Raw genomic sequence first — 12102 nt, forward strand, 5'->3', positions numbered from 1 at the left:
CCTCCCTCCCTCCCTTCCTTGTCCTCTCTTGTGCTCTCCCTCCCTCTGTAAGAAAATATGTAGGAAAGGAATTTCTAATCCATCTAAGAGTTTAAAACAGATCCAGGACCAGGAGGTACCTGGGCATTCTCCGTAGCGCACCATGGTGGCACCTAACCTCTGATCTGATCCCAGGTCAGTCCTTACACTCTAATCCCCAGCCAAGCTCTGCTATAAGAGCCTAGAGGCTGGACCTACCAGACCACTCTCCTCTCCTCCGGTCCTCTCCACCGGTCCTCTTCATCTATCCTCCCCTCTACTATTCCACCCTCTCTTCTTCACTACCTTACCCTCTCCTCCTCCTCTCCGCACCATGTTCCCTCTCTACTTCCTTGGACTCCTCTTTATCGCGCCCCGGACAGACGACAAGAGAGAGGATAGAGAGAGCGGGAAGGAGAGAGAGAGCGGGAAGGAGAGAGAGAGCGGGAAGGAGAGAGAGAGCAGGGCTAGGAGCGAGCGAGGGTGCACTGGGTTTGATCGTGGGGACGTGCTGGAGGTGTCCCGGGCTGTGTTCACCCACTACGGGGTGTACCTGGGGGGGGGCAGGGTGGCACATCTGGTACCAGACATCCTGCCTGTCGTGTCTGACGACCTGCAAGCCATCGCTCAGACCGTCACCAACACCAGGTTCCTGCTGGGGATACTGGCTAAGGTGAGGGGACTGAGAGACCTGTCTCTCTCTCTACCTGTCTGTCTGAGGGACCTGTCTCTCTATGTGTCTGTCTGAGGGACCTGTCTCTCTACCTGTCTGTCTGAGGGACCTGTCTCTCTACCTGTCTGTCTGAGGGACCTGTCTCTCTACCTGTCTGTCTGAGGGACCTGTCTCTCTCTCTCTACCTGTCTGAGGGACCTGTCTCTCTCTCTACCTGTCTGTGTGAGGGACCTGTCTCTCTACGTGTCTGTCTGAGGGACCTGTCTCTCTCTCTCTACCTGTCTGTCTGAGGGACCTGTGCTCTCTCTCTCTCTACCTGTCTGTCTGTCTGAGAGACCTGTCTCTTTCTCTCTCTCTACCTGTCTGAGAGACCTGTCTCTTTCTACATGTCTGTCTGAGAGACCTATCTCTTTCTCTCTACCTGTCTGTCTGAGGGACCTGTCTCTTTCTCTCTACCTGTCTGTCTGAGGGACCTGTCTCTTTCTACGTGTCTGTCTGAGGGACCTGTCTCTCTCTCTCACTCTGAAGGGTCTCTGACCTGTATACCTGTCTATAAGATATCTGGTTACCCGCCTGCCTATTTGTCTATCTGATGACATGTCTGTCTTCCTGTCTGTCTGTCTGTCTGTCTGTCTGTCTGTCTGTCTGTCTGTGGTCCTCTCTGTGCTCTCTCAGGTGGCGAGTGTCAGGATGGACAAGGTGGAGGACTTTGCTTATGGATCAGAGATCGTCGTCAACCGCACAGACAAGGTGGGATACACACATACACATCAAACATTTACTTACAAACACACATTCAAACTCACGATGTGTGTGTATATGTGTGTGTATATGTGTGTGTGTAGCTGGTTAGCCGTCCCCCCCTGCAGGGAGAGGAGGTTGCTCGCAGAGCAGAGAAGCTCCTGGGTCTAGCAAACTTCAGCCTGCTGTGGTGGAACTGTGAACACTACACCATGTACTGTCGCTACGCTAGCAGCATGAGCTTCCAGAGCGCTCAGGTACACCAGAGATGGGAAGTAACCAAGTACAAATACTTTACACACACCCGCACACACACACACACACACACACACACATACAGGCACTTTGAGGTTGTTGTCACACCGTTAATCTCAGTTGTTATTCGGCTGCTACACTAGGAGAACCTGAATAAAAGGATTTATCTACCGCTAGCTTAGCAAACACGGGAGCTATTGTTAGTATGGAGTAAGCTCTGTTACAAAACATATTATAGCAAACAGCTTAGAGAACATATCGTGGAAACGTGTTTTGCATGGTTACGTCGTAGGCTACATTTTGACAAAATACATGGTAACCTATTTACATGTTCACTGAATTAAAGCTTTAAGGCAATGAGGCGAGGCTAGATCTCACTGGTAGCTATATTAGTCCTACTCGGGGGTGTTACAGAATAAACAAACTTGTTGAGTAGAAGTGAGATAAAGTTGTTGGATGCCTGTGAAATGACGGGGTAGAGGAATGCTGCCCCTTAGTGTTCAGAAGCGTCCAACCGTTCACAACTTTAACAAGCTCTGTCATTTAAAGCCAACCGCCTTGGTAGTTTTTGGCATCATTTATTCTCACAAGAAGCATGTTTTTCCTTCCTTTTTACCTAGTTCTGCTTAACGGCGCGAAAATACCTTTTGAGGCGGGCGAGCGCCTACCTGAGTGCAGCCCTCGGGCTGTTCCTGATGGTCTACCTGGACGCGGTGTCCCTGTTCTCGGCCTTCGCCATCTTCTTCGTCTCCATCAACGTCTGGATGGCCGTTTAGGAACTAGGCCTATACCGAACGGTAACGGACCAACGGGTGTCGGAAAGGACAGAGTGAAAAATAATAATAATAATACGGGAGTAAACGGTTAGTGTATAGAACGTTAATGAACTGTTTTGTGATCTAATATTTTTTTCGTGGAGAGTTGTTCTTCACAAGGACATTGTAGACCTAGTCTCATTGTAGGCTAAATCCTTCACTCCTATTGAGGCCTATTGTTAGAACTATGCACCTTGATTCTTTTTTTATTTTATTTTTTTCTGTATATAATTAACTCAGCCAATGTGTGCATTTCGACCTGCATGTAAAAGTGAAATTGTTTAACGTTAACATTAAAGACCGTGTAATTTTGATCAAAACAGAAAAATAAACTAAAAAGTGAATAAATTGTGTAATGGGCTGAATAAAAATAATTTCTGGAATATCCCGCCTTTATGACTGGAAAACAGGCGCTGATTGGCTGAAACGGGGTGTCGTATGACCCAAGTCTACATTAGTGAGGATAATTTATAGCGAAGAGTTGTCCTCTTAAGTTTAGCTAAATAACCTTAAAGTCTGACAGTTATCTATTGGAAATTTGCAATTTTATTAAAATAGTAAAAGACCACGGTTGGTAAGTGACTAAAGTGTGCTAGAAATCGTTTTATATTCTACCGTTATATTACCGTTGGTTCCTCTCCGGTCTTTAGCTGCAGTAACTCCGGTAGGGTAGCAGCTAGCTAGAGCTAGCTAGCCTGAGATAACGCTAGCTAGCTGGCTAATTCCCCTTTAACTAACACTCGTCATTTATCACCGAAAAGTCTATTATCTCTATAAATTCCTCACATACTGTTTGTAAAAGTAAACGAGCTCTCTAGCTAACCAACGATAATGAAGAAAAAGAGCTTAAATTCGTCTCTGTCACGACAGCCGGTAAGTAGCTAGCGAGCTAACCGTGGAGGAGGATAATGAACGGAGACGCTTGCAGCGCGCTGATGCACGAAGACGGCGGAACGGACAGTCCGAACGAAGCGGCTCTGCTCGCGCTCATGGAGAAAACCGGCTACAGCATGGTCCAGGAGAACGGCCAGAGGAAGTTTGGCGGACCCCCACCAGGTGAGTGTGTGTGTGTGTGTGTTGAACCATGGTTGAAGCCTACTTTTCCTGCTGGATGATCCTGTAGTTTTACACTTGTACAGACGTGTGTGACATGGTTAACTGGAAGTGTGATAGGCCACGTGTGTACCGTGTAACACGCCAGGCCCCAGGAGTTTAGGAAAGTGTGCTCAATATTTCCCATAACATTTTTTCATTCTACCACCCCTCCCCACTCCCCTCTTCTCTTTCCCCTCCCCCCCCTCCCCCTCCTCCAGGCTGGGAGGGGCCCCCGCCCCCCCGGGGCTGTGAGGTGTTTGTGGGGAAGATCCCCAGGGACATGTACGAGGATGAGCTGGTGCCGGTGTTCGAGAGAGCCGGCAGAATCTACGAGTTCAGGCTCATGATGGAGTTCAGCGGAGAGAACCGGGGCTACGCTTTCGTTATGTACACCACCAGGTAGGCCGTACACCACCAGGTAGGCCGTACACCACCAGGTAGGCCGTACACCACCAGGTAGGCCGTACACCACCAGGTAGGCCGTACACCACCAGGTAGGCTGTACACCACCAGGTAGGCTGTACTCCACCAGGTACGGTATACACCACCAGGTAGACTGTACACCACCAGGTAGACTGTACACCACCAGGTAGACTGTACTCCACCAGGTACGGTGTACACCACCAGGTAGGCTGTACACCACCAGGTAGACTGTACACCACCAGGTAGACTGTACTCCACCAGGTACGGTGTACACCACCAGGTAGGCTGTACTCCACCAGGTACGGTGTACACCACCAGGTAGGCTGTACACCACCAGGTAGGCTGTACTCCACCAGGTAGACTGTACACCACCAGGTAGGCTGTACTCCACCAGGTACGGTGTACACCACCAGGTAGACTGTACTCCACCAGGTACGGTGTACACCACCAGGTAGGCTGTACACCACCAGGTACGGTGTACACCACCAGGTAGACTGTACTCCACCAGGTACGGTGTACACCACCAGGTAGACTGTACTCCACCAGGTACGGTGTACACCACCAGGTAGGCTGTACTCCACCAGGTACGGTGTACACCACCAGGTAGACTGGACACCACCAGGTAGGCTGTACACCCTCCCAAACACAACCTCCCTCCCTCCCCAGGTAACCTCCCTCTCCCCTTCTCCCCCCAGAGAGGCAGCCCAGAGGGCCATCCAGATGCTGGATAACCATGAGATCCGCCCGGGGAAGTTTGTGGGGGTGTGTGTGAGTCTGGACAACTGCAGGCTCTTCATCGGCTCCATCCCTAAGGACAAGAGGAAGGAGGACATACTGGAGGAGATGAGCAAGGTGACGTGCGCACACACACACACACACACACCATACACACACACACACCATACACACGCACACACCATACACACACACACACCATACACACACACCATACACACACACACACCATACACACACACACACCATACACACACACCATACACACACACACCATACACACACACACACCATACACACACACACCATACACACACACACACCATACACACACACCATACACACACACACCATACACACACACCATACACACACACACACACCATACACACACACCATACACACACACCATACACACACACACCATACACACACACACACCATACACACACACACCATACACACACACACACACCATACACACACACCATACACACACACACCATACACACGCACACACCATACACACACACACACACATAGGAGGAGGCTTATTCCGTGTTAGTGTGTCTTTTCTCATGATTATTTTCAGTCAGCTGTAAAGATGGGTTTACTGGTGTGCTAAATTACCACTGCGGTGTTTGTGTGTGTGTGTGCTCCTGTGTGTCCCCTCCTGTGTGCGTGTCCCCTCTCCTGTGTGTGTGTGTGTGTGTGTGCTCCTGTGTGTCCCCTCCTGTGTGTGTGTCCCCTCTCCTGTGTGTGTGTGTGTGTGTGTGCAGGTGACAGAGGGCGTAGTAGACGTCATAGTGTATCCCAGCGCTACAGACAAGACTAAGAACAGAGGCTTTGCCTTCATAGAGTACGAGTCTCACAAGGCTGCTGCTATGGCCCGCAGGAAGCTCATACCAGGTACACACGCACACACACACACACACACACACACGCCACAGAGTCGACATTCACACTTAAGCAGGAAGGTTTGGTCCCAGTAACCATCAGATGTTTCACTACCTCTGTATCCTGTAGAGGGCAGCACAGCACATCTGAAGCACACAACGGTCTGGATGTGTGTGTCTCCTGTGTGTGTCTCCTGTGTGTGTGTGTCTCCTGTGTGTTTCCTGTGTGTGTGTGTGTGCAGGTACGTTCCAGCTGTGGGGCAGCACCATCCAGGTGGACTGGGCGGAGCCTGAGCGAGACGTGGACGAGGACACCATGCAGCAGGTGCGCGTCCTCTACGTCCGCAACCTGATGCTGTCCACCACGGAGGACGCCCTGCGTCGCGAGTTCTCCCGGCTCCGCCCCGGCGCCGTGGAGCGCGTCAAGAAGCTCACCGACTACGCCTTCGTCCACTTCCATTCCCGCGACGACGCCCTGGCCGCGCTGCAGCGCATGAACGGAGCGCTGATCGACGGAGCGGCTGTGGAGGTGACGCTGGCCAAGCCCGTCTGCCGGGAGGGGGGGAGGGGCGGGAGGAGGGGGGGAGGAGGAGACATGGGAGGAGGGGGAGGTGGGAGTGGGGGAGGAGGGGGAGGGTTTATGTTCCTCCCCCGAGAAGATGGAGGGATGGGGGGAGTCGGAGGAGGGGGAATGGAGAACATGCGCTCCCCCTTCCTGCTGGGGCTGTCTGCGGGGGGAGACGGGGGAGGCGTGGGGGGGGAGAGGTGTGTGTACCCCCTGGTCCCGGGCGCTCCTCTCTCCCCAGCCTCCCTGCAGAGCCTGCGGCCCGGGCAGCTGGCCTCGGCCGTCTCCCTGCTGGAGCTCTGCTGCCTCCAGAACTCCTGGAGCGCCCCAGAGTACCTGCTGCTGTCCTGCCCCGGGCCGCACCACAAGACCCTGCTCATCTACAAGGTGTGGAGCCTGATGGCCTGGTGATAACCTGGTCCTACATGCATGGCTGGTCCTCACTGTCTAAACTCCATAAAAACCTTCTGCTCCATGATCATTAAAGCTGTTTACCTGTGTGTCTGTGTGTGTGTATGTGTCTGTGTGTGTCTCTGTGTGTATCTCTGTGTGTGTGTGTCTGTGTGTGTGTGTGTGTGTGCAGGTGGTGATCTCCAGGAGCAGCTTCCTGCCTGATAAGCTGTGTTCCTGTGTGGAGGACGCCAAGGAGCTGGCAGCACAGAACGCTCTCTGGAGCTTGGGTGGGCACACACACACACAGAACGCTCTCTGGAAACTGGGTGACACACACACACACACTCTGAAGCACACACACTTTTCTTAAATTCTTCAATTGTGTGTGTGTGTGTGTGTGTGTGACTGCAGACTGCTCCATCCTGAGCGGGGGTTCTCCCAGTAGCTTGTCTCCTCCTGCTGCTGGGCTGCTGTCATACAGCTGCAGGGCCTTCCCCTGCCCCCTCTCCCCCCCGCTGCCCACCAGCCCCCTCCAGAGGATCTACCTCCCCAACCAGCCCTCCGTCTTCTTCTGACCCCCTAGGTGAGGGGGGTGGGGCGGGGGAGAGAGACGGAGGGTAGGGAGAGGAGTGAGGGAGGAGAGAGGGGGGGGAGGGAGATGAGGGAGGGAGGAGAGGGGGGGAGGGAGAGGAGAGAGGGAGGGAGGGAGGAGAAAGGGAGGGAGGGAGGGAGGAGAAAGGGGGGGAGGGAGAGGAGAGGGGGGGAGGGAGGAGAGAGGGGGGGAGGGAGAGGAGAGAGTGAGGGAGGAGAAAGGGGGGGAGGGAGAGGAGGGAGGGAGGAGAAAGGGGGGGAGGGAGAGGAGGGAGGGAGGAGAGGGGGGGAGGGAGAGGGGGGGGTAGTGTGTGAGTAAGTTATTACTTATAACTAAGTGATTAGTTATCGTTAAGTGATTGTGTTTGGTAGGAGTGTGTTTGTTTAGTTTAGTGTGTTTGATGTGTGTGTTTAGTAGGAGTGTGTGTATTTGGTGTGTGTCTCTGATCAGTAAGTTTCTGGTTAAAACCTCCAGGTTTCCTGACCGAGAAACACCTGTAGAGAGGAGGAGGAAGGAGGAGAGGACGAGAGGGAGGAGAGGAGGAGGAAGGAAGAGAGGACGAGAGGGAGGAGAGGAGGAGGAAGGAAGAGAGGAGGAGAGAGAGGAGGAGGAGGAGAGGAGGAGGAAGTAAGAGAGGACGAGAGGGAGGAGAGGAGGAGGAAGGACGAGAGGGAGGAGAGGAGGAGGAAGGAATAGAGGACGAGAGGGAGGAGAGGAGGAGAGAGAGAAGGAGGAGAGGAGGAAGGAAGAGAGGACGAGAGGGAGGAGAGAGAGGAGGAAGGAAGGGAGGAGAGGAGGAGGAAGGAAGAGAGGACGAGAGGGAGGAGAGGAGGAGAGAGAGGAGGAGGAGGAGGAAGGAAGAGAGGACGAGAGGGAGGAGAGGAGGAGGAAGGAAGAGAGGACGAGAGGGAGGAGAGGAGGAGGGAGGGAGGGAGAAAATGTTGTTGTATATTTTAGTTCTGGTTCTGTTCCTTTAGAACCAGTGAGGTTTGTAGTTCTGAACCTGCTTGTTCTTGGTTCTGTTGACGTTCTAGGTTCTTTTCAGCTTGAGGTTCACAAACACACAATCACAAGACATAGGTATGAATGTACAAGGCTTATCGCTACAAGATGGTAGAGAAAGCAGTTTAAGCTGAAACGGCAATGCCTTCATTTGAGTACAGAACTTGAATACGTGAACGCAGGTGTGGTTCTGACACACAGGTACGGTTTTGTTACTGTGGTTCAGTGCTGGTTAGCTGCGTGATTTAAACAGATCCATTTTATTTAATTATCTCTTCCTTGTGAACCTAAAATGCCTTTTAACACACAGCCAAAACGCCAATATGATTATACAGAAATTCTTTGTGCATATAAACAAAAAGAAACCCCTTAGGAATATCAATATATATTTATAAAGAAATCCCTTATTCAATATTAATATCTTAATTATCAATATCATTACAATAAACAGACCCTTTGTGAATATCAATATAATTACAAACAGATGTGAGATTCTTTGTGTAGTGTAATTACAAAGACATTAATTATTCAGAGCGTATTATTTATTAAAGAAGATATTCCCTGGAGATTGGATCGTATGGATATTTAAATCAGGATACAAAGTATATTAGAATCAAATGTATAAAAAAAACTGAAAAAATGACTCAATTAGTCAGCAAATGTACACCGACACACACATATATATATTTAAATATAGATTAAAAAAAATGTATATTTCTATAAATATGTATTATTTCTATATTTAGATGTTTTTACAGTTTTAAATGCACTAGTGATAGATGTGATTCATAACAGAGAAGATGTTTTTCATTATTTTATATTTTCTTTTTTGATATTGAATTCCATGCTTCTCTGCTCAGACACAGCAGCTGTGGAACAGATTAGTTCCAGATCTGGAACGATCAACTGTCATGTTCTTTCTCAATTATATTTATTTATTGTTGTTATTGTTTTTGCCACAAACACACACATATCGTCTTGTTTACAAGTTTACCACTTCCTTGGCCGGGTTGTCGCGGCAACGCCGCTGGTTTAAAAGAAAGAAAAAAATGTTTGATGTTTTGTTTTTCTGTGTTTGGGTTTAGTTGAGTTATCAGTCTGTGTTGGATCTGCCACTCTCATATTTGTTAGTGCAGACACATCAATATGACACACACACACACACAACTGTGACACACAAACATGAAATACACACACACATACATGCATACTCCCAAATATAACACACACACACACACACTCTGTTGTGTTTCAGCTGGTACTGTAGACCCCCTCTTTCTGCTTGTTCATGTGGAACATCTTAACTGTTGATCATGTTGAATAAATACCAGGAATACAGACTGGTGTAAGACTGTTATCAATACACAGGAGGAGGAGAGGGAGGGAGAGGAGAAGAGAGGGAGGTGGAGAGGAGAAGAGGGAGGGAGAGGAGGAGAGGGAGGGAGAGGAGAAGAGAGGGAGGTGGAGAGGAAAGGAGGGAGGGAGAGGAGAAGAGAGGGAGGTGGAGAGGAAGAGAGGGAGGTGGAGAGGAGAAGAGAGGGAGAGGAGAACAGAGGGAGGTGAAGAGGAGGAGAGAAGAGAGCTGGATTACAGGCCTGTGTGAGTCTTGTACCCAGGAGGACCCCCACACTAGACAGTGGAAGACCCTCACACTAGACAGTGGAAGACCCTCACACTAGACAGTGGAGGACCCCCACACTGGGCAGTGGAAGACCCTCACACTGGGCAGTGGAAGACCCCCACACTGGGCAGTGGAAGACCCCCACACTGGGCAGTGGAAGACCCCCACACTAGACAGTGGAAGACCCCCACACTAGACAGTGGAGGACCCCCACACTAGACAGTGGAGGACCCCCACACTAGACAGTGGAAGACCCCCACACTAGACAGTGGAAGACCCCCACACTACACAGTGGAGGACCCCCACACTGGGCAGTGGAAGACCCCCACACTAGACAGTGGAGGACCCCCACACTGGGCAGTGGAAGACCCCCACACTGGGCAGTGGAGGACCCCCACACTGGGCAGTGGAGGACCCTCACACTGGGCAGTGGAGGACCCAGACTAGACAGTGGAGGTGTGTGTGTGTGTGTACATGGCTGTATGTGTGTGCATGGCTGTGTGTGTGTACATGGCTGTGTGTGTGTGTGTACATGGCTGTGTGTGTGTGTACATGGCTGTGTGTGTGTGAGAGCAAACGGCTTATTTATGTGTTTGTGTGTCTGTGTATATGAGTGATGTTCTATTGGATAGAGAAGCAGAGAGCAATTTAGGGACTCGTATAAAGATTAAGAGACAGTCATTTATTATCCTGCCAAGGGAACATTGTGTGTGTGAGCGCGTGTGTGTGTGAGCGCATGTGTGTGTGTGTGTGTTGAGGAAGAGGCCTGTCCTGCTTCCCCCCTCCTCTCCTCTCTGCCTTCTCTCCTCCTTTCTCTCCCCCTCTTTCACTCTCATCCTCCATCCCCCATGTCTCTCTTTCATTCACCTTTTCATTACATCATCATCACATCAGTCTCACTTACTCTTTTCTCTCTCTCCCCTCCTCTCCCCTGTCTCCTCTCCCCTGTCTCTCCTCCTCTCCCCTGTCTCCCCTCCTCTCCCCTGTCTCCTCCCCTGTCTCTCCTCTCCCCTGTCTCTCCTCCTCTCCCCTGTCTCTCCTCCTCTCCCCTGTCTCCCCTCCTCTCCCCTGTCTCTCCTCCTCTCCCCTGTCTCCTCTCCCCTGTCTCTCCTCTCCCCTGTCTCCTCTCCCCTGTCTCTCCTCTCCCCTGTCTCTCCTCCTCTCCCCTGTCTCCTCTCCCCTGTCTCCTCTCCCCTGTCTCCCCTCCTCTCCCCTGTCTCCCCTCCTCTCCCCTGTCTCTCTTCCTCTCTATTTCCAGATGGGTCCTGAATTGTTCATGACACTGTGACACACATCTGTAGTCTAACCAGCCACCCCCATCACACACACTCACACGCTCACACACCACCTCAGTCATGCAGAAGGATGAACATCCTGGAACACAGTGCTGCTCTCTGTGGGAGGAGGCACTCTGTCTCTCTGTCCATCTGTCCCTCTGTCTCTCTCTCTGTCCCTCTCTCTGTCCCTCTGTCCCTCTCTCTGTCCCTCTATCTTTGTGCCTCTCTCTGTCCCTCTCTGTCTCTCTCTGTCTCTCTGTCCCTCTCTCTGTCTCTCTCTGTGTGTCTCTCTCTGTGTCTCTCTCTGTCTCTCTGTGTCTGTATCTACTGGTTTGTTAGGGAGGGGATGTTGTGAGGCGAGAGGAGAGGGGGAGAGAGACTCTCCCCCTCCCCTCTCTCCAGTCCTCTCCTCTCTCTTCTCCTCTCCCCTCATCTCTCCTCTTCTCTCCCCTCATCTCTTCTCTCTCCTCCTCTTCTCCTCTCCCCTCATCTCTTCTCTCTCCTCTCCTCCTCTTCTCCTCTCCCCTCATCTCTTCTCTCTCCTCTTCTCCTCTCCCCTCATCTCCTCATCTCTTCTCTCCCCTCATCTCTCCCCTCCTCTCTTCTCTCCTTTCCACCTCTCCTCATCTAGTGAAATGTTTCACAAGTGAGACCAAAGGGCAGAAAGAAGGAGGTTTGTGTGTGTGTGTGTGTGTGTGTGTGAGCACAGTTGGCAGAGCCAGTGGAAAGCACATTTCCAACTTAAGTAGTTGCAAAGGAACATTAGACCTGAGACTAAACTGTGTGTGTGTGTGTTGTCAGGCCTCTCAAGTAGCCGTGAGCCCATGTTCTGCAGTATCGTTCATCCAGCATTCCTCTGAAAATAAACTGTGTGTGCATGAAAGTGAGTGTGTGTGTGAGAGTGTGTGTGTGTGAGAGTGTGTGTGAGAGGAGTAAAAAAGACATTGTGAAGGTCAAGTCATGCAGAAGGTGCCACGCAGTAAATGAAAGTGTGTCAGAGT

The 12102-nt window shown here is 51.1% G+C and overlaps 2 protein-coding genes across 3 annotated transcripts; both read left to right on the forward strand.

Annotated features, from left to right (window-relative positions):
- Positions 1 to 352: 352 nt before the first annotated feature.
- LOC134016027 (lecithin retinol acyltransferase-like) lies at positions 353 to 2814 on the forward strand. Its single transcript, XM_062455461.1, has 4 exons — positions 353 to 691; positions 1367 to 1441; positions 1537 to 1689; positions 2308 to 2814. The coding sequence occupies exons 1-4, from the start codon at positions 353 to 355 to the stop codon at positions 2461 to 2463; spliced, it is 723 nt and encodes a 240-aa protein (XP_062311445.1). The 3' UTR covers positions 2464 to 2814.
- A 125-nt stretch (positions 2815 to 2939) lies between these two features.
- rbm46 (RNA binding motif protein 46) lies at positions 2940 to 7731 on the forward strand. 2 transcript variants are annotated; one of them, XM_062455457.1, is made up of 9 exons: positions 2940 to 3076; positions 3373 to 3558; positions 3816 to 3996; positions 4716 to 4872; positions 5535 to 5664; positions 5894 to 6603; positions 6800 to 6896; positions 7021 to 7192; positions 7676 to 7731. In XM_062455457.1, the coding sequence occupies exons 2-8, from the start codon at positions 3411 to 3413 to the stop codon at positions 7182 to 7184; spliced, it is 1587 nt and encodes a 528-aa protein (XP_062311441.1). In that variant the 5' UTR covers positions 2940 to 3076; positions 3373 to 3410; the 3' UTR covers positions 7185 to 7192; positions 7676 to 7731. The 2 variants fall into 2 exon arrangements, with proteins under 2 accessions (XP_062311441.1, XP_062311442.1); XM_062455458.1 differs by lacking the exon at positions 7021 to 7192 and having other exon boundaries at positions 7676 to 7709.
- The last annotated feature ends 4371 nt before the right edge of the window (positions 7732 to 12102 follow it).

The sequence above is a fragment of the Osmerus eperlanus genome, unplaced genomic scaffold, assembly GCF_963692335.1.
Source record: "Osmerus eperlanus unplaced genomic scaffold, fOsmEpe2.1 SCAFFOLD_53, whole genome shotgun sequence".
NCBI lineage: Eukaryota > Metazoa > Chordata > Actinopteri > Osmeriformes > Osmeridae > Osmerus > Osmerus eperlanus.